This window comes from Temnothorax nylanderi, unplaced genomic scaffold (genome assembly GCF_030848795.1).
Source record: "Temnothorax nylanderi isolate EJ_2023f unplaced genomic scaffold, tnyl_v1.0 TNYL_tig0002_pilon, whole genome shotgun sequence".
In the NCBI taxonomy this organism is placed as follows: domain Eukaryota; kingdom Metazoa; phylum Arthropoda; class Insecta; order Hymenoptera; family Formicidae; genus Temnothorax; species Temnothorax nylanderi.
Window position 1 is genome coordinate 197,787 of NW_027249064.1, and position 24,697 is coordinate 222,483.

General features: G+C 43.8%; 3 protein-coding genes across 6 annotated transcripts; 2 read left to right on the top strand and 1 right to left on the bottom strand.

The window, feature by feature from the left end:
• The first annotated feature begins 505 nt into the window (after window positions 1-505).
• Window positions 506-14,454, top strand: Tty (tweety). Of its 4 annotated transcripts, none has more exons than XM_071698477.1 (9): window positions 506-606; window positions 9,135-9,353; window positions 11,233-11,505; window positions 11,832-12,166; window positions 12,373-12,804; window positions 12,941-13,042; window positions 13,215-13,454; window positions 14,022-14,215; window positions 14,316-14,454. In XM_071698477.1, the coding sequence occupies exons 2-8, from the start codon at window positions 9,216-9,218 to the stop codon at window positions 14,191-14,193; spliced, it is 1,692 nt and encodes a 563-aa protein (XP_071554578.1). In that variant the 5' UTR covers window positions 506-606; window positions 9,135-9,215; the 3' UTR covers window positions 14,194-14,215; window positions 14,316-14,454. The 4 variants fall into 4 exon arrangements, with proteins under 4 accessions (XP_071554578.1, XP_071554590.1, XP_071554588.1 ...); XM_071698489.1 differs by having other exon boundaries at window positions 13,215-13,307; XM_071698487.1 differs by having other exon boundaries at window positions 13,218-13,454.
• Window positions 14,455-14,557: 103 nt separating this feature from the next.
• LOC139768376 (uncharacterized) lies at window positions 14,558-18,733 on the top strand. The gene has a single exon (XM_071698496.1). The coding sequence runs from the start codon at window positions 14,558-14,560 to the stop codon at window positions 14,813-14,815; it is 258 nt and encodes an 85-aa protein (XP_071554597.1). The 3' UTR covers window positions 14,816-18,733.
• Window positions 18,734-18,798: 65 nt separating this feature from the next.
• On the bottom strand, window positions 18,799-24,620 carry LOC139768351 (pyridoxal-dependent decarboxylase domain-containing protein 1). Its single transcript, XM_071698467.1, has 10 exons — window positions 24,397-24,620; window positions 24,020-24,265; window positions 22,669-23,082; window positions 22,219-22,497; window positions 22,049-22,120; window positions 21,630-21,866; window positions 21,199-21,543; window positions 20,704-20,989; window positions 20,369-20,626; window positions 18,799-20,248 (listed from the first exon to the last, which is right to left on the bottom strand). Exons 1-10 carry the CDS (start codon window positions 24,460-24,462, stop codon window positions 19,998-20,000), a joined length of 2,454 nt encoding a protein of 817 aa, XP_071554568.1. The 5' UTR covers window positions 24,463-24,620; the 3' UTR covers window positions 18,799-19,997.
• Window positions 24,621-24,697: the final 77 nt, after the last annotated feature.

The following is a 24,697-nucleotide window of genomic DNA, read 5'->3' on the forward strand; positions in this document are numbered from 1 at the left end:
TAGCACATAGGAAGGAATCTTGGAGATCGGGGGACGATGAATGACATAATTGTGAAGATTATTCCACGATTAAAGTCCACCGGGATTCGAATATGAGTCGCCGTCGATCGAATCGACCGGAGTTCGATCGAAGTCGCCCCACGTTCCAGTCGCATTCACGGACGCCTCGTCGCCCTCTCCTGCTTGCAGCCTGGAAAGACATACGAGACATAACATACGTCCTGTCTCGTTTCTGCCGGAGCACGCCGCGCTCCGGACAGTCCGGACTCCGGAGTCGGAGCAATGATGCTAGAGTGAAGGAGTGACTCCAGTCGGCCGGAGCTGAAGCGAAGCGAGAACGGAGCAACGGAGTTGCGCGCGCGGCCCGGTCTGGCGGCGCGGGCGGCGGGCGGCCGGCGGCCCGTAAATCCTTCGCGCGCAAGCGGAGCGGCGATTGGCCGGCCGACGGCCGCGGGCCGCCGCCGCCCCACCCCGGCCGGCCGCGCCGCGTCGCTCCGTCGCTAGTCAGTCGGGCTCGGACCACGGTCAGGTGTGCGTCGTATGTCGTCAGTTGTCGTTCACGTACGCGAGCGTACGGGTTTGTCACTGAGAGGAAAAAGAATCGAGGTAAGAGGAGCGCAAGCCGTCCCGACGCCGTCTCGTCGCGCGCGCGCCACGCGACGCGACGCGACGCGACACGCTTCGACGCCTCGCGATTATTTTCGTTTGAATCGTCCTCGTCCTAGCGGCCGCGCGGGGGTGAGCGAGGGTGAATGGGAAAGGGGGTGTAACCACCGTCGCGCTTCTGTCACGCGAACCCACCGCCGGTGGAGCACGCACGCTCTCTCTCTCTCTCTCTCTCTCTCTCTCTCTCTCTCTCGGACTCGCCCTAACCGATATATACATATGCCTATCCGCTTGTACTCGCTCAGCGCGATGCGGCGTGTGCGTTTTCTCGGCGGACGCCACAAAGAACCCAGCGCCTCGACTCCGTTCACGAGATAAGCAAGAGAGATCGAAAGGAAAGCAGAGGGAACGAGAGAACGATACGGTGTATGCGGAAGGTGGGAAAGAGAACGAGCGAGGAAAGTGGAAGGAAATAGAGGAGAGCCCGATGGCGCTCACGGTCGTCTTTCGTGTGTACTCTCGGGGATCGATACACGGTACACACTCCGGGGCCGACGGTGTGTGGGTGCAAGAATACATTGAACGTAGCTTTCCGTGAAACGCGTCGGTCGGGTGCATGTGTGCGTGGAAACGAGAGAGAGAGAGAGAGAGAGAGAGAGAAAGAGCGAGCGAGAGCTAGAGCGAGAAAAAGAAGGAGCGAGAAGCCGTCGGGACGATGGCGTGCGTGCGTGCGTGCGTGCGTGGAGCTGGATTTCGTCGCACAGGCCCTCCGTGTAACCGAAAGAAATCCCAACCAGATGTTGCGTAGCGTGGTCCGAGAGGAGAGCCTCGTAAAAGCCGGGTGTACGGTAAAGTCGCACGCGGAGTCCGAAGAGAGAAAGAGAGAGAAAGGAAGAAAGAAAAAAAAAGCGAGGGAAGGATAGACGCCGGAGTACCGAATACCGAAACCGCCTTTTTCTCCTCGTCTCCTCCGCGCGCGCGGATACACCGGATACGCGGATGTGTACCGCCCGCCTTCTATGCCGCCGAGTTATCGAACGGACCCATTTTCATCGCGCATGCAACGCAAGGCGACGTCTCGCCGTCGGAGAAACGAACGTCGCGGCCTCGCGCCGCGACGCGACGGCCGCGACGACGATGACGACGACGAGCGTGGAGCGGCGATATGATCGAAGGTGGCGGACGGACGAGTGTTAGCCGAGCGGTTTACCACCGGCGATTACGATGGGTCGATGACTTTTTAGCGTGCGATAGCGTGCGCCGCGAGCCTAGGTTTCCCTCCCCCCCCCGCAACTCGTTAGCTATCGGGTATAGGAAGTGGACTAAGTGGAGTCCGACGGAAACGATCTTTTCTAATTTCGGCCGAAACCGAAACCGAAAACCGAAATAAACTTTCGTGGAAAGCCTAGAAGGGACATATGTATACGCGCGCATATATGTACTATACACTTTTTCTCTATAATTATCATAATTTAATTATTTTAATTATTAAAATATTAATTACGCATCCTACTATTATCACAATCCTATTATCACAACCTGTAGTATTTAGACATTTTGTTATTATTAAAATTATTGAAATTATTGTGATACTATGGATATACTATCCATAGTATCACAATAATAACAAAATTTCTAAACATACAATAAAAATATTTTTTAAACAAGCCTTTGGAGAACCTGTGGAAAATAAAACAGATTTGGCTACGTCGCTGAAATTCCTTTTCAATTTCGAACGAAACTGAAAAACCGAATTTTCGATCGGAATCTGCTAGGAAAGCAGGGGCGTTTCAGGGAAAGGAAAGATTTCAGTCCTTTCGACGGGCGGGAGGACGTGAAATCCGACTCCGAAGTCTCACTAACTTGAAGGGAAATTAGAGACAATAGACAGGGTTGCTAAAATGTCTAGCTGTACAACTCGTTCTCAATCTAATCTTTTGTTCGTGTTAAACAAGTACATAATTGTATCTCTGTTAATCAAACAGTACGGGCATTGTTCGGTAAGTTAATCGGAATTTTATTGAAATTAACTGCTATCCGGACAAGTTTGTTCTTTCGAAGAACTTCCCCGGTATGCATTAGAGTGAGACGAGTATGTTTTGTTTCATTCTGACTTATTGCACCAATGTGTGTCAGTTCAGGAAGTTCTTCGAGGAAGAACAGACGGCTTCGTAAACTCCAATTCGGAGCGCTAGAAAGTAAATAACAGACGTCACAGGTAGATCCTAAATAGACGTCAGATTAGAATTTACTGGAAAATCAATTTTTTAATAATAAGATAATAAGATCGATAAGACACCTGCATTCTTCATTCAGGTCAACGGTGTATAATTAAAATCAGAAACTTTGCTTCGCTAGCAAATAATTAACAATAATGATTTTTTACTCGACCCAATTGGCTACCTTTATTATCAAATTTGATACTCGATAAAAACTCATAATTTCTTGAGTTTTGGAAATCTGAGGAAGGCTTATATCCGAGAAATACGTGTAATTGATAAACTGCCAAAATATCTCGCGTATAATATCGGATCAGCTATCTCGCTTTAGGAAATTCGCGGTAAATGTTAAATCGGACGTTAAACGAAAATTAGAATTGATGGAAATTAGCATGACAAATCGATTTGGATAATTTGGCAAACGAATCAGTCGAATTTTCAAATCGAGTTACGCCGCATCGCGAGAGGAGAGAGAGAGAGAGAGAGAGAGAGAGAGAGAGAGAGAGAGAGATCGAACGAAGATCTCCTTTTATCGCTTTTCCGGCTCGGTTCGAAATTTTTCGCGGACGTTCACTCGTTACTTATCGATGTCGATCCACGAAGAGCTTTTCGTGGAAAGGCGCGGAAATGCGGTGCATTATGGACGAAGCTTGTAAAGTACGGCCGGCCTTAGAGAAATACATGCGCGGCAGGCATTAGAGAGACAATACTTTAAATATTACATCGCCGAGACGAGCGCGCGCGCGCGGACCCAGATGTTACGGAAGGAAGAGAAATGAGATGGCGGAGGAATGCGGAAAGTATGCGCCACACGTGAGCACACTTATCATTTATGTTTCCTTTTGTTTGCGCTTTCGGCGTTTATGGCTCTGTCCATTTTAGTCAGTGCTTTCGCACGCCCTGCCACATTTCGCCGCTATCTATTCTTCCTTAAGACCCGAAGACACACGGCCCTTTTTTCCCTCCTGAACGTACAAAACGCAGTAAAGTACGACCGCAAGAGAGCGAGCGCGTATTCTTTCTTCCTCGTATCGTCAAAGCGCGATAACGTCCCGAACGTTCGCCTCGTACTTTATTTCCTGCCTCGTTCCGCCTCCAATGTCCAATCAGATCAACTTATCAGATTTTTTATTCGAAAAGCGCAGTTAACGGACGGAGACCTACAGCTCCACTTTAAATATATTGAGCGTGGAAAGATTGAACTGTACAAAAAGAACGGTCCTGTTTATTCTGACAAAAGAGAGCAGTTCATTTTTGCCAAGGTAGATTAATTTTAATCTCGGGTTAACTTACGGGTTTATCTTTTTCTAATTCTTAGAACTAGGAAAAGATAAAAAGCAAGTTTTGAACCGAGATTAAAGTTAATCCGATAGAAATGAACATTATAGCTGTGCGTATAAACGTCAGGAATTTTGAAGTTCCGAGTTGTTTTTACAGACTTTTAATAGACTTTAAGTATAAACAGCGAAACACAAAATATCGTTCTCAAAGTAATCCTCGAGCTAAACTGGGTCTAAACTCCGACTGATTACCGCAATTCAACATTCCACAATGTTAACTTCGCGATATAATCGTTCCGACGTCGAGTATCTCGTGACTTTGCACGCAGAAAGTTGCGAAGTACAGAAATTTCGCGTTATCAGCCACTCTTATCGCCCGCCTCCACGCAAATACGTTGATTAATTTTGAATCGCTGGCGAGAGCTCGCTTCGGCGGTGACGTTCGCGATCGCTTTTTTTGATTTCGCGACGAGAGACGATGGACGGAGATGCGATTGTTGTCGCGTAGCGAGCTCGTCCCTCCGGCGTACATATACCTGAATATATATACGAATCCCTCGTTTGTTCCCGATCGCCGTAGTTTCTCTCGCGGGGTCACCGTACGGCCCCATAGGCGACGTTACAGTCACGTTATAGTCGATCGATCGTAGCGGTTTGCATGTCGCGATGCCGACCGGCACAACCGTGATCGGTCGATGACTTTTTGCGCCCGGCGACGGACGCGCGCGCGATTCGCGCGATACGCTCGAGTCGGCGGCCGGGCGGTCGGATTACCGTTTTAATGCCCGAAAAAAAGATCAATCTGCTCGCTTCCTCCGTCGAGACACGAGATAGCGGAAGACCACGCCGGAACGATGAAAATTTCATTCGGGATAAGCCGGGAGGGACAGGTGCGAGGAAGCGCCTGTCGACAAACTCTCTTGCGCATAAGCGTACCTATCCTAATTGAATTCATAAAACAACGTGTTAAAGAACGTCCTTAAAAACGTTGGCGAATTGAGCGATAATAAGGGCGCGAACAACAAATATCCAGACGTGAGGAAAGCTCAATAGTTCACTGTTGTTCATTTAAAAGCTTCAAACATTTATTTTCCGGAAGGTTCGTCTCTAGTGACGAGGCGCGGTTTTTTTTCCTTCACTCGATATTGCCGGGAGAGGCGTAAGCTACGTTCGCGTTACACGCTGCATTCTACGCTTTATGTATTTAAAACGAAATAGGCCTCGTGCGCAGCTCGAACGGAGGAAAAAAAAATAAGCCTGCGGACGAGCGCGAAAAGTAAAACGTGCGACACAAACGGACTATAATAGAGAATTTAGTTCATCGCTTTAGTTCCCACGCGCTCTAAAGTTGGTTTAAAACCTGAACTCGGCAACTTGGGTTTTATTAGGTACATTTTCGCCGTCTAGACGCATAATTTTTTTTTTTACGATCGAATATGCTTCCCAGATTACTTAAGGTGCAATCTTAAATTTATGCGATTTATGTATCTATTAAAATGTTACAATTATCGTTTTTTTTAAATGACTACCATTTATCTTTTTACATTGATAGAGATAATATTACATTCAGTATTTTAAGTGGCTCTGGAATATCACGAAAAAAATCGAAAAAAAATTATTTATTAAGCTCTAAATCCCGCACGGGGTCACTTAAGTCACTTTTATTAGTGAAGAAACTTGATATTTCTGTTTTCATTCCTCGATTTTATCTTGTATCTTTGAACTTTGTTTTTCTTTTCTTAACTCATTAAATTTAACTCGCAGTTTCGCGCGAGTAACAGAGTTGATAACAGTTGATTGCAGTTTTTAGTTGAGCTTCTCACTTTCGAAACTAGGCTATCGACTTTCAGAGTATAACGTCAGCGTGTAAGTACATACGTTGCGCGAAAAGCCGATGGTGTTAATATAGTTCGAACTATATTACAAGTTAAATAAGTTTGGAGTATCCCCCCTCCTCCCCAAGTAGTCCGGCTGGAGTGATCCAAAGTAACGCGAAATTCTGCTCTATTTGTCTGCCTCGTTAACATTTTTTCACGCTTAAAAACGAGATCGATGGCACCCTCGTCCATCCGGAAACAAAGAGAGGAAACGACGCGCGCTGCGTCGCACCCCCTGCTGAAAGACAAAGACAGGACTAGGATGACGTTACGAGCCCGGGATGACAGCATAGATGGACTGTAATATAAGCAGCCTTCGTTTAAAATCACGGCACGATTGTCGGTGGACTTTATTTATCACTCATACAATGACGCGCCCGCACGGTGAGTCAATATATGAATGCGCGTGACACTCGAGCCGCAGGTTTCTTCCGGCATGGCGAGATATAACTGCCGGTTTTATCGAACGAGTAGCCGCTGCGGCGTGCGCGATAGTGCAAAATAGAAGATTTTCGAATATCGCACGATGAACTCTCGAACTTTTGTTCGCGTGCGCGCGCGCGATGAAATCAATCGCGCGGTCGACAGGCAATTTTAAGTAACAATAGCGACTCATTTCCAAATCGATTATTCGCGTCTGTTGCCAAGTATTCGATTTTTAGACCGCGCGATGCGGATAAAATTCACCGCGACTCGACATTTGTCCCCGCATTCGTTTAATTTGTAAATCAATTCATGAAACGAGCCTTATCCTAAATTCTTAACATATTTCTAAATCTGCTTACATTCCCTGCGTTCGTTTTCTCCCAATTTCTCCCACTGGGAGCATGTACTAAAAATATATAGGGTACGTTACGTATATTATAGATTTTTAATATAGTATATGTTCCCAGTGGAAGAAAACGAACGCAGGCATTATAAGTGAAATACACCGTACTTGAGGTGGATTTCGCGTGTTCGAGAGACAATTGGGATCATTTAGCCGTACTTGGAAACATCAAGTCGCAATAATATCACGCAATAAGGCCAATAAGGAAGCGTTTATTGTGTTACAAGGCCGTTGTTGAAATCGAGAAGCACGCACCGCCCGCCGCCGTGGACTTTCCGCGGCTTCGAATGCACCGAGCGTATATTGGAAGCGTGTTGCGGAGTTGTCGCGGCGATATACGCTATCAAGGATAGAATGGAATCGGGAAAGTGGGTTAATAAACCGTACGTGTACGTTGCACCTTTATCGATCCGCGATATATTTATTACGGAGATAGGTATTTGTTGCTCGCGGTGATGTCTGCAGGAGCTTAATATAGAATCTGATGCATATAAAACGCGTTGTGCTAATCGGTTGCTGATACCGTTACATCATGTTTGACACTGTAGCGCGTAAATACGTTCGCATCTCGTGGCGAATTAATTTCCATTAATATCATTACAGAAATCCGATTGAGACTCCACGCGGACGTGAATGTTTTATTTATTCGGTTTTATTTATTATCACGTAGACGAATGCGCGCGCGATATTAATTGCGGTGTTAATTTATCAATCGTGCTTTTGATAATACGAGATAAATGAGGCGTGCCTTTGTTATTGTCTTTTCCTAAATTTGACAATCTATTCTGCGAGATAAATAATAGATCTCTAATTTGTTATTTAAATTGTGATAAACGACCCGGTGTAATTTTTTCTTTGCGCGTATAATGTTCTTGAATTTTTCAAGAGCGGTACAAATCGTATTTACGCTAATAAGCGTCTACTAGTTTATTCTTAATATTATTATTACACAATAAAGAGATTATTAAATTAAGAAGTAATTGTATTTATTGTTCGTTACAACGCGATTTCAAGCTTGCTCACTTATTTCAACGTTAAGGTACAGAATTGAAAGAAGATGCAGACTTAATAAACATTAAGGTTTTCTTAAAAGTTTTAGTGATATAATAATGCCCCGCCGAGCGGTGCTCGGGCCCATTAAACTTATTTCAGGCGATTTGATGGCTAAAAAGGCACCTCGGGAATCCTTTCGGGCGCGCTTCAGTGATGTCAATGAAGCGAGAGAGACGGAGAGCCGGCTGGCACAGACTTCATTAATTAAGCGCGCGTTGATTCCACTACGGAAGAGTTGAATCACTACGGTAAAACGTTTTGCGACACTGAGTGACGTCGGGCGGTATTTAGCCAAGATTGAATCGTGACTCTCGCAACGGAAGAGCGCAGCGCGGAAACTGGCGCAATATGTTAATGAAATGATAATCGAATTAAAACTCTCGATGAGCCTTTTTAGAAAATTTGACATTTAATTTGCGAGTAATTCTCTTCCATGAACTGCCGTAGCGTCGCGCGAAGTGGCTCGTTCCAACGAAATTAAACTGCGACTCTATTCTCGCTCCATTTCAATTTAAATTTCTTCTTTTTTTTTTTAATTTATTCGTATAAAAACGTTGATCTCCGGAGAATTAATATCCGCATTACTCGAGACCAGTTCGAATCCCAATGCAATTCAAACGAATGCGGCAGAATAATATAGAAATTTATATATGCACAACAGATGAAAACGGATATTCCGCGAAACACGAAACTTATCTCATTTAGCTCGCGAATTGATCGCGATGGAGAACATATTTATTAAACGATGACATGACGGGAAAATTTTTGCATGTTTCCGAAAAAAAGTTTGAGCCATCTAGGTTTGTTAGATTATTAAGTCTGATATTTCGTCTCTCCTTCCATTCCTTTATTGGAAAGAGCACGCGAAATAACTCGGGGCGGTCGTAATAACTAGAACCTGCATTCGGTTATAGAGGACACTTGCAACTTTTACGTTACGTAATTGAATAATAATACCTAGAAAGTTTTAATAGCTCACGTTCCATATCGAGCTTTCAAATGTATTTCGGATAAAAGATGTAAAAGCCACGACGGTGGTGCGACACCGTGTAGGAATTATTATTCGATTATGCAAATGTGAAACTTGGAAATATCGCGCTGCTGGCGCAGATGCTCCTTCAATTAGCCGTCGCAAAAAAGAATTCGAGCTTTAACGTTCGTATAACGTTGACGTAATGCCGAGATAGTGTCCGCGGCATTACCGCGTTTCCACACACGCCTCCGACAAATTCCCTCTTGCGCCAATTAATTCGTTATTTTCTGATTGCAGCTCGCTCGCGCGTAGCATGTCTTGACGAGTGGGAGAGACGCTTCGACTGGGTTCCTCCGGCAGAGATAAGGGTTCTCCACAATGGCGGGCGGTCAACAGCTTCCGGAGCAGTACACGGTGCCGCACTACGCGAGGATCTTCCACAGTCTGCCGCATCTGAACGTCTCTTTACATTCGGTCAATAATACGTTCAATCCCCACTCCGAGATCTATCTGGAGGTAGGTCGGCGCGACAATCCGTCGGTCCCGACTTCCTTGGCCCCGATTATCGGGCACCATCCCCGAGCCCCGTTTCCCTTTCTGCCACCCCCCCGCGCGGCCACCGTGGCGTGCGCAAATCGATCTCTCCGCTGATTTAAAACAAAGTGCGTCGGGATTAATCGGACCGCGCGCGTCCCGGAGCCTTTAAGCTTCGCGCGGATCGATAAGCGAATTGCACGGAAAATCCGGATTTCATACGGCCCACGGTGGCAGTTTCAAGATAAATATTTTATTCATACCCGACGTGTATACTGATGGCCGTCGTAACGTCCTCAAGAGGATATCGGCACGCTCGGCTTATTTCCAATCCGGGCTGGACGATATGTTCCCGAAGTAGATGTACGACTGATATAAATATTTGATATGCAAAATCTCTCCTCGCGAGATACCGCGAACGTCCCTCCTGACATCGAGTCGAAGTCTCAATTCCCCGATTTTTCGAGCGTTTCGCAAACTGCCTTTGGCCGATTTAAATGTCGCGCAGGCGAACGTTACGTTAATACGCTATCGATTCGGGGTAGTGTTCGCCAATTCCTGTTAGTACCACGACCTAGAATTCCCCGGCGGTTATCCCGCGTGATATCCTCTTAGTAACCACGAGCGGCGATGGCACTTCGGATTATCGCCTGCGATCGGTTGTAGATTCGCGTTATCGGGTCGCAAGTGCCGATCTCGGATCGATATGTACATCGACGAGCGGATAAGAATGCGGGAAGCGAGCATCTGGAAACGAAACAACGAGAGGAAGACCGCGTGTCGACTCGTTTCGCTCACGCAAAACCAAAAGGAAAGAAAAAAAGAGACGATTCACGTGTCCGCGCGGAAGGTAGCGGGAACACGGGCGAGAACATGGGAAAAGAACGGAGAGGATAAAAAGAAGGAGAAGAAAAAAAGGACGGCGGTACTGACGAAGAAAAAAAGAAGGCCAGAAGGGGGCAGGTGGATGCCGTGAGCGCGCAAGAATCCGGGTGTATGTAACTGAAAAGCACAATGCCTGGGAAAGCTCAAACAATGCACAAAGGCTCTCGCATAATGCGCCCGGGGCGACTCGCGGGGGAGCGGGCTTCAACATCCTCGGGAACTACGTCGGACCACGGGCACATCCCTCCCCGTCCTCCCTCTCTCGTCGTCTCTCCTGTCGTGTTCTCCGTGCGTTCCCTCTCGCACACTTTCGTCCCCTCTTGCCTTTTTCGCTCGTCTTCCTCAGCCGTCGAAGTCGGACGGACTCTTGGGGCGAGGTATAAGGATAAGGAGGCGGGCGCGCGAAACTTCGTCTCCACCGGCATTCGCTTTCGTCATGCATGCGGCTCGACGGGGTGGTTTGGCGGAGCTAAGACCGCCGAGAAATGAGATAAAAGCCTCGGGGGAGGTAGGAAGAGAGCGGTAGAAGTTACGAGACGGCCATAAGTGCGGCTCGTACGAAGTAAATGCGTAAATGCGCCAGGAATAGCGTTGCAATGCGGCCCTTGACGATGACAATACTGCCGTTTTAGAGTAAGAAGTGGAGACGAGGAAATTTTGGCGCTATACCAATTTTTCGACGTTATTTGTTTGGACGGGCTGCCCTTCGAGTCTTCTCGGCCGAGAAGAAGAGACAAGAAAGCTTCTTCCTTAATTAAATTCCAAATCAGATATTTACTTCCCAAAAGAACTTTTTACTAGATAGAGACAATCGTTAATTTTATGAAACTTGATGGATAAAATCTAATAAGTAAGAATCTGAAAATTAGTAATGTTTTTAGATCTTTTTTCGTAATCTCTTTTTTAAGAGTTACGTAAAGTTTACGTGAAGTTGCGAAAGGAGGAGAAAGGCCATGATCGGATGTAATGTTTACAGAGCCTCGGGATACTGGGAAGTATTCCTGCAGCCTGGTTGATCTTAACTTTGCTGGTATTGCTGGTTTATTTGGTAACGAGATGCTGCGACCGAAGGCCGCGCCCCAAGAAGTCGATAACCGCGCTGAAGTGTTCACTAGCCATCCTGGCGTTGGTCTGTAGTGCAGCGGTCGCTGTCGGTCTTTATGGCAACGACGACGTGCACAACGGCTTGGTGCAACTCGTAGCAGCCGCGAAAAATGTCGATGGGATCCTCATGGGCGTCAGAAATCAGGTATTTCCTATTTTTCGCGACGCGTTAATATCCTTTATTGTACTACATGTAATGAAAGAACTTTATTTATTACACACTGCAATAATAAAAATTTCCGATAAACATGGAGATTCTGAAAGTAAAAGCCTTAAATTAGATAACAATATGTATGAGACAAATGCCTTCGTGTCTTTTTCTTTGTAAAAAAGTTTTTTAGTTTTTCTTTTTAAATAGATAAACACCTGATCTGATTGAAATAATTTAAGACAGTTTAAACAATTTACGTAGCGGCAATTAAAAATAGTGGCTATGTCTATTTAAGTGTCAACGTTATACTTTTCTTACAGACTGACACTATAGAAGCGACTCTGAAGAAAAAAGTGCAGCCGCAACTAACTGCCCTCGGAGATGAATTCGACGCCCCGGTCAGCAATAAAACTGTGCTAGGTTGGCTGCTAGCGGCACTTAACGGCATGAAGCAAAACACGAGCATCGCCGTAAATCGGAGTTTCGAGATACGAAAGCCCTTGAGCGGGATCAGTCTTGCCGGCGCCATCGGACTGGGCGAGAAGATCGAACAGCTGCGATGGCCTATCACTATGGCGGTCCTGAGCGCTCTACTTGTCCTCTGTGTAGTTCTGGTGGTCGGTGTTGCACGGCACTCCAGATGTGTCCTCATAACGTATGTTCCTTTGATTGAAATAGGCAATATAGATCTTTCGGCAGTCTTCCTCGCATTTGTAGTATCTTTGTTCGCGTTTATTTTACACGCTCGACTGAGACTATCTAAAACTGTAACAAAAATTTGAGCAGAGGAATAGATCGGATTCTTGTTTATAGTTATAGATGAAATCGTAACGAAGTTGCTTTGATAGAACATCCTTTCAGATTTTCCGTGTTTGGCTTGTTTGCGGTTATCGTCTCTTGGCTCATGGCGTCCTTATACCTGGCCACTTCTGTAGCTCTAGGTGATCTCTGCGTGTCGCCCGACGGTTACTTGAGCAGAGCCGTGCCATCGACCTTAGCCTCCGAAGTACTCTCGTACTACACGCATTGCGAAAACACGCGCAGCAATCCGTTCACGCAGAGATTGCGGGACGCGCAGCGCGCGGTGAGCAGCATGAGGCATAATTTGAACACGGTGACTCGATTAGCGATAGAACTGTTCAAAGATCAGCAGCTCCAGCCGAAGCTCAGCAGTTTGTCCACAGACGTTAATACCGTGGACAGACTCGTGTCTGGCTTAACTACGTTACTCGACTGTAAACCACTGCACAAGCAATACGTTCACGCCGCCAAGAGTTTGTGTGGCTTGGGATTGTAAGTCTATATCTTCTGCCTATATTTTAATTACAGTTCAGAAAAACCAAATAATATTTTCGCATCTTGATTAAAACAATTTTACACGGAATATAATATATATAAACTTATAACGTTTCTCTATAATGTGTTCTAGGTATGGATTGAGTTTCATGCTAGTAGCCAGTTTAGCCGCAGGTCTCTTGTTCACCGTATTGGTTTGGGTGGATTCTCATACATGGATATATATACGAAAACGGTAAATATATTGGAATCGTTTAGAGAGAAGAGGGAATTAAGTAATATTTTATTTTTATATTTTGCTATTAATTACAATGCCTCAGCAGGCACCGAAGGATCGATCGCCCACCTTTCCAAGAGATCTATGGTATTCGTTGAGAATTAAACAAGTAATGATGCGTTTGTTCCAGAAGGGATTATCATCAGGTTGACGAGCAAGATCCTTACTTACCACCATCGGCGGCGTCGCAGGCGATAGCAGCAAGGACCCTTCGAGGCCAAGGGTCGTACCCGCCTACAGCCCCTACGCTTAATTCGAATGCTCTTGGCACTCATAATACGATTAAGCAGCCTCTCTTGCTAACGCCGCCCCCACCGTCCTACGCTACTGCGACTGCTCGAGCACGTCAACTGCACGAGAGCATGTTAAAGTTTGTGCATGAGATTTTCAGTTTATTCTCTTTAATTTGTTTAGCTACTTAAACTAAAAGGTCAATTAATATTTATCGCGCTAAACTACCGACTTAGATTCGATGCGTCTCCTTTGAATGTTGCTTTATCATACATAGTTCCATCATCATCAAGAATACAAGTTTTTATCGATATTTATATTAGTATATGCTTTTGACGAATATACGTGATAAAATACGTGTAACTGCATCATATAAATAACTGTGCCATTCTTGATTTTTATATTTGATGTTCTGATTATTTGAATATCTGTTTTCGGAACATAAGCGTTTCGAAATAGATTGAATATTATTCTTAGCAAATAACAATTTTAATTGCTTTATACAATATTGTTACAAGGAATAGTATAGCGCGCTTTGTAATCCTATTTTATTAACGTAAATATAACATGTATAGACGGTTTTGCAGGCGTGATTGAACTTGAATTAATGTTTAGATAAGCTATATATATATATATAACGAAACCGGTCATTACGTAAAACAAAGATAATGCTGCAACTTTGTTCGTCCTTCCTCGCCATTTACAGAGGTGGGGGTGTTAACGGGAGCGGAGGGGGCGGGGATCACAAATCGTCTCAGCATAATCAGCAATCAACGGGTGGACGAGCTGAGCACCGTTCTGGACTCGGAGATCAACCTGGCCAGTACGCGACTCTGAGCAGGCAGTGCAAGACGCTAGAGTCTAGTGACTTCTACTGAGGGCACGCCCCCGCAGGGCCCGGTAAATACTTAAAAAAAAATCAATACTCTGACGTATATAATACGATAACATTCACTAATTGTAAGATTTTCATTTGCGTTATTACATTTTACAATTACAGGTAGAGAACCACCTTGGACGCCTAGCGTGGCGTCCTTCACCGGTACCCTGTCTCACAATTCGCACGGACCCGCGCATCTTGCTACTTTCCAGGACTCGCGTAAGACGCAAACGCTGGATCCGAAGAACCTGGCCAGTCTGAAGAGGGGCCCGACTCCCGCCTGGAATCAAAATCGACCGCTCCCGCCGAATCCCGCGAGTCAGCAGCCTACGTGGGAGTTCGAGTCGCGTTCACAGACTAATATGAATCAGTTTCGTTCGTTGGTGCGGAACAAGGCGCCTAACATTCGCATTCAGGATCAAATGCAGGACCAGGTCAGAACTTTGGACAGGAATTTCTCGCGCAGCCAGTTTAACGGTACCGCCCCGCCGAACAACACGGTGCCGAACATGTACGGCACGTATAATCGCGCGCAGGGGAGGCAGGAGAAGCCGACGGTGGCTACGCTGAGTCAGGTACAGGGTAGCGATCCTAATCTGTACGCTGTAACGGAACTCTAATCGGAAGAGGATGCGGGTTCGTGAGTATTCGCAGAGAGTAGAAGTATCGTTTTTACAAAGAGAGTTTCGCCTTTCAACGAAACTCAGAACATGCGATTCGGAGTTCCTATAAAAACCGAGAGAAGAAAAAACAGCGAATTGATTTCGGGGACCTGCGACAAAAGTGAGAGAAATGAGGCGGGGGGACGAAAGAAAAAAAAAGAGTTTTAGAGAACTTAGGAACTTGTGTGAGACATATACTTTATATCCGAGATTTTGTACTTGTATATCATGTACAGTGATTGTGGTACGTCCTTTCTATGTTATCCTCCCTCTTTGTTATCGCGTTCTTGATTAGACCGCGCGCGAAGTATCCAGGGACAGACCGGAATGCATACTTGAAGAGGCGACGTATGTATTTACATTGCTTGTTGGCTGACTGGAAAGCTGCATGAAACGAACATGCACAAAAGAAACCTTCACACAAAGCTTTACATCGATATCGTTTACAAAGATACTGCTCGCTTGTTCATTCTAAATTAGCCGTTAATTTTGCGTACGACGTTTGACGTGCGAGGAGTCAGATATATCGTGACTCCCGAAGGAGATACCAAAATACGATGAGGGAACTACTGAGATATAACGGTTTTTTATATACTTTTTACATTTTAACCGAACGAATCTATGTTGAATTTTCCGTGAGAGATATTTAATATACTTTATATGTGTGTGAAAACGTATACATATACATCTAGTTACCGCACGAGTGTCTGGTGATTTTTACGAGACTCTTTGGCAGAATTCGATTGATTATAGGCCACGCTCGATACTGCCAATGCTCAGGCGAATATACTTTTAAGTACAAATACGATGGTAGCACAGGCGTTATGGGTTTTCAGTTTTTATGTGCAAACGAAAAATGGGCTGAAAAGGAACTGATTGTCCGGCATAACGACAAAGGATATTTGGAAACATACTTCCACAGGCGGTATTAGTTGAAGATACTCTTTTTAAAGACAGTAAGAAAAATAAATCTGTCGTAAAAAAAAAACTGAATCTTATACTTCGTAAGGGTCGAGAATGAATTTTCTGCGGAGCGCAGTCTTCCTGAGACATTCTATAACACCAGAGATATACCGGGTATCTGGCGATTATTCGGTACTCGTCGAATCGGACGATCGGGTCCGAGTGCCGGAAGAGTAATTTTGTGCCTGAATAATAGCCGGTTGGACAAGAGTTGTCTACTGTTACAAGTATCCAGCGAGTATCCGAATTGGCGATTCCTCCTCAATTGCCACGGATGCCTGTCTCTGATAATATTCGGTACATCTCTTTCTCTCTATAATTGATTACTTATCTAAAAGTTTGTAAGAATTGATAGATTTTCAGCAAACGCAAATGACTTTGTACTGGCATCCGCATATAATTCAGTAAGTCTGTATATAAAGCAGTAACACTTAAGATTATCGAGTAAACGTGAAGTGTGATAAAACCGAATCTAGATGTTATTACGGATTTTGCGTGGAAGCATTTTGCCATTCGTTTTTTTATTATTTTTTATTGAACGATTTAACCACGACTTTCGACGCGGAAAGGAAAACCGTGCCATTCCAGGGAAACATGCATTTAACGCAAACTACTTTCCAGGATTTTCTTAGTGCTTGTGTTTAGTCGAGTAAAAATCAATTATATAATCGCAATACCGAGCATTTTAAGAGGAGCGTGAATAGCAAAAGAACTTAATCCAATGTAAATAATTGTAATATTTATTACAGAGCGATAGCTCGTAGACTAGTAGCATATAGTTTAGTTGAATGCTAATTTAAGTTTCGACGATAAAATATATGTGAATGTGCGCGCGCGCGGTGCACCGACCGCGTGCGCGTAATAGGAAATGAACGAATATCGTTTTGTTCACTTTGGAGATGAAGAAGTATCCTAGTCAGTATATAAAGTTGTGTACATTCAGTAATAAGATCTCTTGCCAAATTTTTAACCCGGCTCAATTTGAGGAAAACCGAAAAAAAAAAGGAATAAGACTCGTAGAGAGAAATCTTTTTTCTTAAAAACATATTTGTATCGTCACTATTAATACGTACGGAAGCTATATTAGTGCGTCATTGCCCCCGATACATGTTCTAGATTTTAAGAGAAAAATTGCTTATCGAGAAAGTATACAAAATAATCCAACTTCAGTGTTTTAACACAGATATGCGCTGTATCCGTCATACGTAGCTATTCATTGTACGTCACGTTTACTTTTGGTACTTTGCAACAAATATTTTCGCTCTCCACTTCGTTTTCCGGCTCTTCGCGATATCGATTTACGATAAACGGACTTTTACGGTTTTTTAATTAAAAAAAAAAAGAATTAATGTTTGAGTTCTCTTTTATTTATTTCATATATATCATTTTTCTTTTTTAATAACTCATAAAACACTGGAGATGGACATCTTCAGATATTGTAACTTTGGTTACTCGAGATTTTACAGCAATGCGCGCAAAAACGGGATCAATATAGCATTGTTCAGATTGAAAACCTGCAGGTAAACGTCGCTTGTCAGTCGGTGAAAATTCTACTCGAATATTTCTCCGCAAGGAGAGATATCCGATCCGCGCTCAATAATCCAGAGCGAAATTGGCGACGAGCGAGACTTACAGGCGACCAAAGAGCCCGTTTAACACGTATTTTAAAATAATCTAGAACACAGGAAACGTTGTTAAACTCTTAATATGCGAATTTGTAATTTAGACGATTGTTAACGGAACTTTTATTATAAATCGTTTGTCAATTTTTATAGTAGAAACGAGAGTCTGAGGCACATTGCACACCAGTTTTTCTAACGAGTAAAGCAGCATTTAAGTTTCTCATCATTTTTATACGGTAAACGTAATGTGGTGTAAAAGAAGGAGAAAAAGAGAGCGTTTGCGTGACAAACACGAACAAAAGAGAAAAAGAGATCAGGATGACTGAGAGAGAAAAAGAGAGAGTACGTACGCGAGTGTATACGTCTATTATATACATATATGTGTATGCGTGAGAAAGGAAGAGAGAGAGAGAGAGAGAGAGAGAGAAAGAACGGAAACTCATTATTTTCAGAGATAATGGGAGTGATGTAATGATATACGACGTTGAGGAACTCATTCGAATCGGAGAATTTTCTTGGCCTACGGCAATTTCTCATCGCAGAATAAAAAAGAAAGGAAAACATAGTTAATAAACGAAAATCAAAAAAGATCGCGCAGAATTTGATTACACGCACATCGACAGATACGGATATGTAAAAGAGATAGGGAGAGAGAAAGGGAGGGATATGAAGACGGGAGACCTAAGCTTTTGTGCACCCTTCAAGACTGATACTGGATACGCCGAAGGATCCAGGGCTCTAATTTTCCGTATATTCGTATACTGCATAAGTATGTAATATTTTACACGTGTTCGGCATGGGATGTGACGGGACGGAACGTTTATTTCTGTCATAAATATTTGTGTGTCCATCGGTATATATTTCTGTTCGATACTTTCTCGATTTAATTCCTGACGTATCTCTCGCTATATCTATTAGTGAAAGTATAGATAGTATGTGTGTGTATCTACATATATACTATCTTTTCTTCTTTGCGTATTTCTCTCTCACTGCGCGAAAGAGATTTATTTACAAAGTATATGTAGAGGCTACTCGACTACTCCAGAGAACTTACGTAAGTTATAACGTTCTTATTGCGTCTTTCTTTGTATGTGCGGTTTTGCGAATTTTGATGTAATATAAAGAGACTTATCTCGAGGAGAAAATGTAGGAGAACGAACGAAGCTCGTTAATCGATACTACTTTTTGTATATTACGATTGTGTCTAATTGCCATATTCCGGATTTAATTCCTCCTATTGTAACGGAACATGAATATTATAAAAAGAGAAATAAAAACCTAAGATCCACAATTATCGCATTGATATCGTATCGTCGTAATTTATCCGCTACATAATGCGCCGCGAAAAGACATCGGTTTTTATATTACTTTATATTATTTATTCATTTAGCAATGCTTTATTACAAGTTTGGTACATAAATATACATACTGCTTGATTTATTTGCATCTTCGACATTTTTCAACAATTTACGAACAATCTCCTAATGCAGTATAACTTATTTATTGATCTTAATCATTGAAATATTTTTTCCTGGTGTCATCATCGATTACATAATACAAGAGCAACAATACGGATCTTCTTTTTCGACGTGAATATATATAAGTTTCTTTGGCGAGTTGTTTAACATCTTTCGAATACCAGAACGCTTTTCTTATATTTTCATTCAAGTATGTTCTTCAAAATCTTCTTCATAAAAGGTAAAATGTACATAGCTTATTTTTAATGCATAAAGTAAACACATGATATATTTTCTTATTACACTTTATTTGCGGTATTGTGCTTACGAATGAAGACGTAAAACTTAACGAGTGCGAATCATTAATTTGAAGATTAGCGAGCAATTTAAAGAGAGCAAAAATCCGCGAATGAAGGATAATTACTAAATAATTTTAATGACAAAAAAGCTGTAAGAATGTAAGCATATTTCGGGCTAGCGGGCTAGTAATTAAAGTGCATAATACTATACATAAAACTACTATTCAACAATAAATAATTTTCTTGCAACATATTCTTTTATATGATAGAAAATATATTATCTTGCGCAGTATTAATAAAGCACGAGGAGAAGAAGATAATCGATTAGATGAGAAAATTATTTCATTCTGGCCATCATACCGCGAGAGGTATTTCAGTAAAACTGTTATGTATGAATTTATTATAAAAGCGACGCTGCTACGTGTTATCAGTCTAGTAAGTACATGGACCATTCCATGATTAAGTCAGGCTCGATAGCACAAACAATAGCGGAATTTTACGAAATTTTTGGAAATAGATTGCGAAGACATGATTTTAGGTACGTAAAAGCGAGAAATATCTTCGGCGAGAAACAGCCAGTCAAAAGTATCAGCAGCAAGATTAAAATTAAACCGTCGCACACGCACCTCGTTCTATTTAACCCAATCGATAAGCTATACAAGATACGGTCTAACATTTCGCTAAAGACTGTACCTCCTAAAGGGAATGTTTTAGCGTTTTACGTTCAGAAAGCATTATTCTTATTCCAAGTTTAACAACTTGGAACGATGTGCTCTCGAATTTATCGAAATAATGTTTACTACGACTTCGTTTGCGCGGATTCTTCCTTCACCTGGGGCTGAGAACTGACATTGCTTATTAGAGGTACATTCTTACCGCTCTGCAGGCTAGAGTGACTCGACGATCGACTGTGGCTTTGACTGTTAGCACCGACTGGCGTTTGCACTAGCGGCTGAGGCGGAGTTCTGGCGCCGGAACCGTTACTGTTTGTGAAATTAGGTTGCAACTGCATGTGGTACTTGTAGATATTCTCCGTACTCTCCACGACACCTGTATCAACAAATATCGCGTAAAACATTCTATTTATCACGATTATCACGAATATCTACATTGCTAAGAAAAAATACAATTATGACGAGTAAATATTTGTTGCATGGAAACTACGATTACCAGCTTGCAAATTTAGGCTACGGCCGCGAACACCCGTTTCCTTCGAAATAGGGCTCCACCAATTGACAAAAGTTCCTACGACGGGAACGTGCCTGAGGATACCCTCTTGCCACAGTTTCTCCGCGTTTTCTCTCTCCAGATCCGTTTGCGCCGTCTCGATGCCTCTCTTAACTACTTCGGAGATGGTATCCATCATTTTAGAACTAGCTTCCACCTCCTGGCCAACTTGCAAGACTAAAGACAATAGTTCGGCCACGTCTGTAAACAATAATCATTCGTATGAAAGAGGCACATGTGTGTAAAATTGTAATGGTAATGAAAGCGCCTTTACTTGCCTGTGTCCTGTGTCACCATGCCAAATCGCACGCAAGCTAGACCGTCCGCGCCTTCCCCGAGGGAAAACGCGGCATCCGTGCTGCGCAGGGTTTCGACCAATTGCATATTCAGTTTGTTTAATTCCTCCCTTGCCTGATCGGTCATAACGTGAATCCAGGTAGGTGGAGCATAACGCACACCTCCCAAACCGGCCCAGCCCGGCATTTCCACTAAATGCAAAGAATCATTCTCCGAGACTAAACGTACGAAGGTGTCTTTGTGTTCCACTGTCGCCAGCAATATTTCCTATTCAACGAGATTACGATGGCGTTATTAACGAGTTTACGATCGTCGTTGGCTGTAATCGCGACGTCATATCCCCACCATATTTTTTTAACGTTAAATGCGATGAGAAAATTTATTAGGTGAAATTATTCATTAAAAAAAGAAATCGAAGAATCATCATGATTGCGCTCGGTAGGAATATGAATTAACGTGATCCAAGATAGCCTTACTATTTGTTGATCAAGGCAGGTCACTAAATTGTCTATGTCTTCGGTCGTGGGTGGCTGATCGGGATTCTCCAACGGACAGATGCGAATCGCAACACCGCACTGCTCTATATCACAAAGTTCTATCTGTATATTGTCAATGTCCCTCTGAAGAATCTGTCCCAACCAGGAGTTCAACTTATCGTAATAAGGCAGCACGCGATCCGTGGCTTGAAGATCCTTATTCGTAGATACGAATTGGAAAACTAACGCGTTGGCTACTACTTCAAATAATTGTAAATTGTTCACGGGGTTTGCTAGATATTCGCTTAAAGTATAGGACTCTGTTTCGCCGCCTGGCGGTTGACTCTGAAAGAGGATCAATGATGAATTTTGATAGAGATACTCCTTTGATTGAGATACTCATTTTTTTAAGGAAGTGCATAAAAACCTACCAGTATTCTAATGCAAGAGAACGCCTTAATCTTATTGTACAATTCTTCCACAGCCAAGAAACATCTTTTAAATCTATTATGTACACCTTCTCGACCTAAAACCTGCAGAACAGTCCACAAAGGCAAAGTCGGTAGTCGCCTCGATAGAGAATCTGCCATCAATCCTGAAACTAACGATAGAGTAGTATCTCTTGGAGTGGGTCGTCCCCCTTTAATATCTGCTAATCTGTACAATGTCTATAAGCAAAAATTAAGGAAAATCGGAGCAACGATTGACTAATATTATATGTAAAATTGAATTAAATATCAAAAGAATATAACTAAATCATCTATATGAAACATGATAAGAGAAATGCAATCCCTTTTTTAGGAATCTTTAAAATATTCTAACACATTCTAGTTCAAATGTGAAAGGATACGACCACTGGTAGCGACGGTATACCAAGCCACGTTCCGACCGGTAACGTAATGCTGTCCGCTATTTTCGACGGCTGTAATAGAAACGAATTTATAGAAAAATTCTTCAAAAGTATTTGGCGACGCTAAAGATCCCCAAACTTTACTAACGATAAACTACGCGAATATTTACCAGATCTTTCGCCATATTCAGCGCGAGTGCAGCTAGCGAATGCCCTCTGAGATGCAGCCAGACGTTATATTTGTCGCATATCGCTCGCAATCGTGTGATATTGTCGCAATGGCCCGTCAACACCGAACCGGCTTCGGCCAGGACTAGCAATGGCGTTACGTTGTTCGACTGAGTGTCTTCCGCTAAGCGTCGTTCCAGCGCCGAGACGTCCATAGTGTGCCTCGAGCCGAACATAGTGTTATGTGGGATTGGTCTTATGCAATGAAGCGGCAAGGAGAGCTACAAAAATACAACAAGTCTTTAATGCGTTATATACCTTCAATCAATCTTTCTCCAGATTCCCACAAAGAATCAATTATCAAATTTTCTTGCAAACAACATTCTTTTAAATTGAACGATATTCCTATACTCGGCTTTAACGCTCGAGAGGAAGGATCGAGGAGTATTTACCTGTCTGCACAAATGCTGAACGACACCCATGGGTGCAGCGACGGAGCTGTAGATCAGGGGTGGTTGAGACACGAGTGCGGTAAAGCCCTCCTCCATGTATCGCGGGTATTTTCGATGTAGAGCGAGTCGCGTAACCCTGACCAGCCCCTCGAGGTGATCCTCGTGGAAGGAGGACGCGCAGTCGACGAAGCGAAAGATGTGGCTCAGCCATCTCGTCGTGTCGGCCGCGAGACGACCCGCGAGCTTCTGCGCGTGTGACTTTGGTAGCGCTACCGCGTAAGCCGAGATAGTGTGCGTGACTAAGGCCAATTTTGCCGTCTCGGTTAGAGCTGGCAGGGTGGTGATCTGACTGATCGGCGAGTCCGTGGATCCTGGCTCGATTGGTTGCGGCGCGTCCTCGTGAACTACCAAGTCCTAAACAGAAATCGCTGCTAAAACTAGGTGTCTTTGGTTTCTCATAGTAAATGTTGGTTGTTATCGATTGTATCTCTACCTTTTTACGATTTACGTAGAGAAATCAAGATCTGAGAAAGAAATGTAATGTAAAAATAAGAAATGTGTGTATGCTAAAACACAAAACGTATATTTAAAAAGTAACGTAATAAAGAGACAATATTTTTTATTGCATTGGTTCATGTCTATGTGAATATACCGAAATATATCTAAAGAGACAATAAGTAATGTATATTAGCATATACACGTCGGAAACAATATTTAATTTATTTAAAAAAAGATATCAGAAAATATCCGAAGAAGAAAATGTATATGTATCTTTCTAGAGTTATAAAACATGCTCGTATCTCATTTCCATTTTCTATTTTTGAATGACCGAGAGAATGACCAAGGAGAATTTATTTCGAAATCGGTGATAGGAATCAAAGTTCTCTATCTTTGACTCTCCGCTTCATATGCTCTATTCTACATTCAAAAAGCTTCGAAAACTACACAAAATAGATCTCTATTCCTGAAAAGTACACAAATAAGTCTCTACATGTCACAGTCTCAAAATCACGGTTTGAGCGAGGACGCAAAGAAAAGAAGTAATGAAGAAAAGAAGAAACAAAGAAAAGAAGAAAGAAGAAAAAAGAAAAGCGATAGTAATAAACACCGACGCGTAAAAGCTGCAATAGAAATCAGTGAGAAATCAGTGATGCAGAAATCAAGTTTGCATGTACTCCGCTGTCATCATCTCGCACTCTCGCAGCGGACACGCGAGACGTACACAATCAACGAACGACACAAAAACACGGCTCCCACGTGACGCGCTATCGGCCGCGGTCTTAATTGCGACGGACGGTTTCCGCCGGTCGTACGTGGGTGCGTAAACGTGGCGTCCCGCGCCACCCCGCACCTGTATCAACGCCAATATCTCGTCCGGTTTCCTCGGCTGCGCCAGGAATCCCGAGGGGTTGTTCCACGTGGTGCCGCCGCCGTTGCCGTTGTCGTCGTCGTTGTCGCCACCCCCGTCGGCCGCCCGCTCCACCGCCCGCTCCAGCCGCGCGATCACCTGCGACGCCTGGAACTGCAGCGCGCCCACCTCGCCCGTCGTCGCGGTCGGCGAGCCGTCGCCGCCGTCGCCGCCGCCGGTGCCACCGACCTGTCAAAATCGAAGAAACACCCATCGAGTTAACCTCACGGTTGCCGTTTCCGTCGCGCGATCGCGGATTCACCCGCGTCGCCGAACGCCCCGTTCCACCAGGCCGCGTTAATCGCCGCACGGTTACGCACCTCCGCTATGTTCAGCGCTATACTTTCCATCGCCGCGTTATCGTTTGTGTCAGCCTCCTCGGCCATCGTGGCAGTAGTCGTGGCCGGCAGGAGCGTCGCCGTCGCGTCGCCGACGTCGGCTCGATCCGACGGGCGCGGATCGATCGGCTGCGTAAACTCGGAACGGAACTCCTTCTTCCTCGACGCTTCCGCGTAGCCGGGAGTGCCGAGACCGTCGTCTATTGCGCGGCGGGACGAACTTGTCTAGTTGTCTGGAATTTTCGTGGACTTTGTTGAACGAGAATCGTGATCGGGAGAAAAG

Bases quoted from the DNA above. Each gene is read 5' to 3' on its own strand.
- Tty (XM_071698477.1), top strand. From the start codon at position 9,216: ATGGCGGGCGGTCAACAGCTTCCGGAGCAGTACACGGTGCCGCACTAC. The intron at 11,506-11,831 runs GTATTTCCTATT...CTTTTCTTACAG, and splicing joins TCATGGGCGTCAGAAATCAG to ACTGACACTATAGAAGCGAC. The intron at 13,043-13,214 runs GTAAATATATTG...CGTTTGTTCCAG, and splicing joins TGGATATATATACGAAAACG to AAGGGATTATCATCAGGTTG.
- LOC139768351 (XM_071698467.1), bottom strand. From the start codon at position 24,462: ATGGCCGAGGAGGCTGACACAAACGATAACGCGGCGATGGAAAGTATA. The intron at 21,867-22,048 runs GTATCCTTTCAC...TTTTGCTTATAG, and splicing joins TACCGTCGCTACCAGTGGTC to ACATTGTACAGATTAGCAGA. The intron at 20,249-20,368 runs GTAATCGTAGTT...TTGTTGATACAG, and splicing joins TAGCCTAAATTTGCAAGCTG to GTGTCGTGGAGAGTACGGAG.
- LOC139768376 (XM_071698496.1), top strand. From the start codon at position 14,558: ATGAATCAGTTTCGTTCGTTGGTGCGGAACAAGGCGCCTAACATTCGC.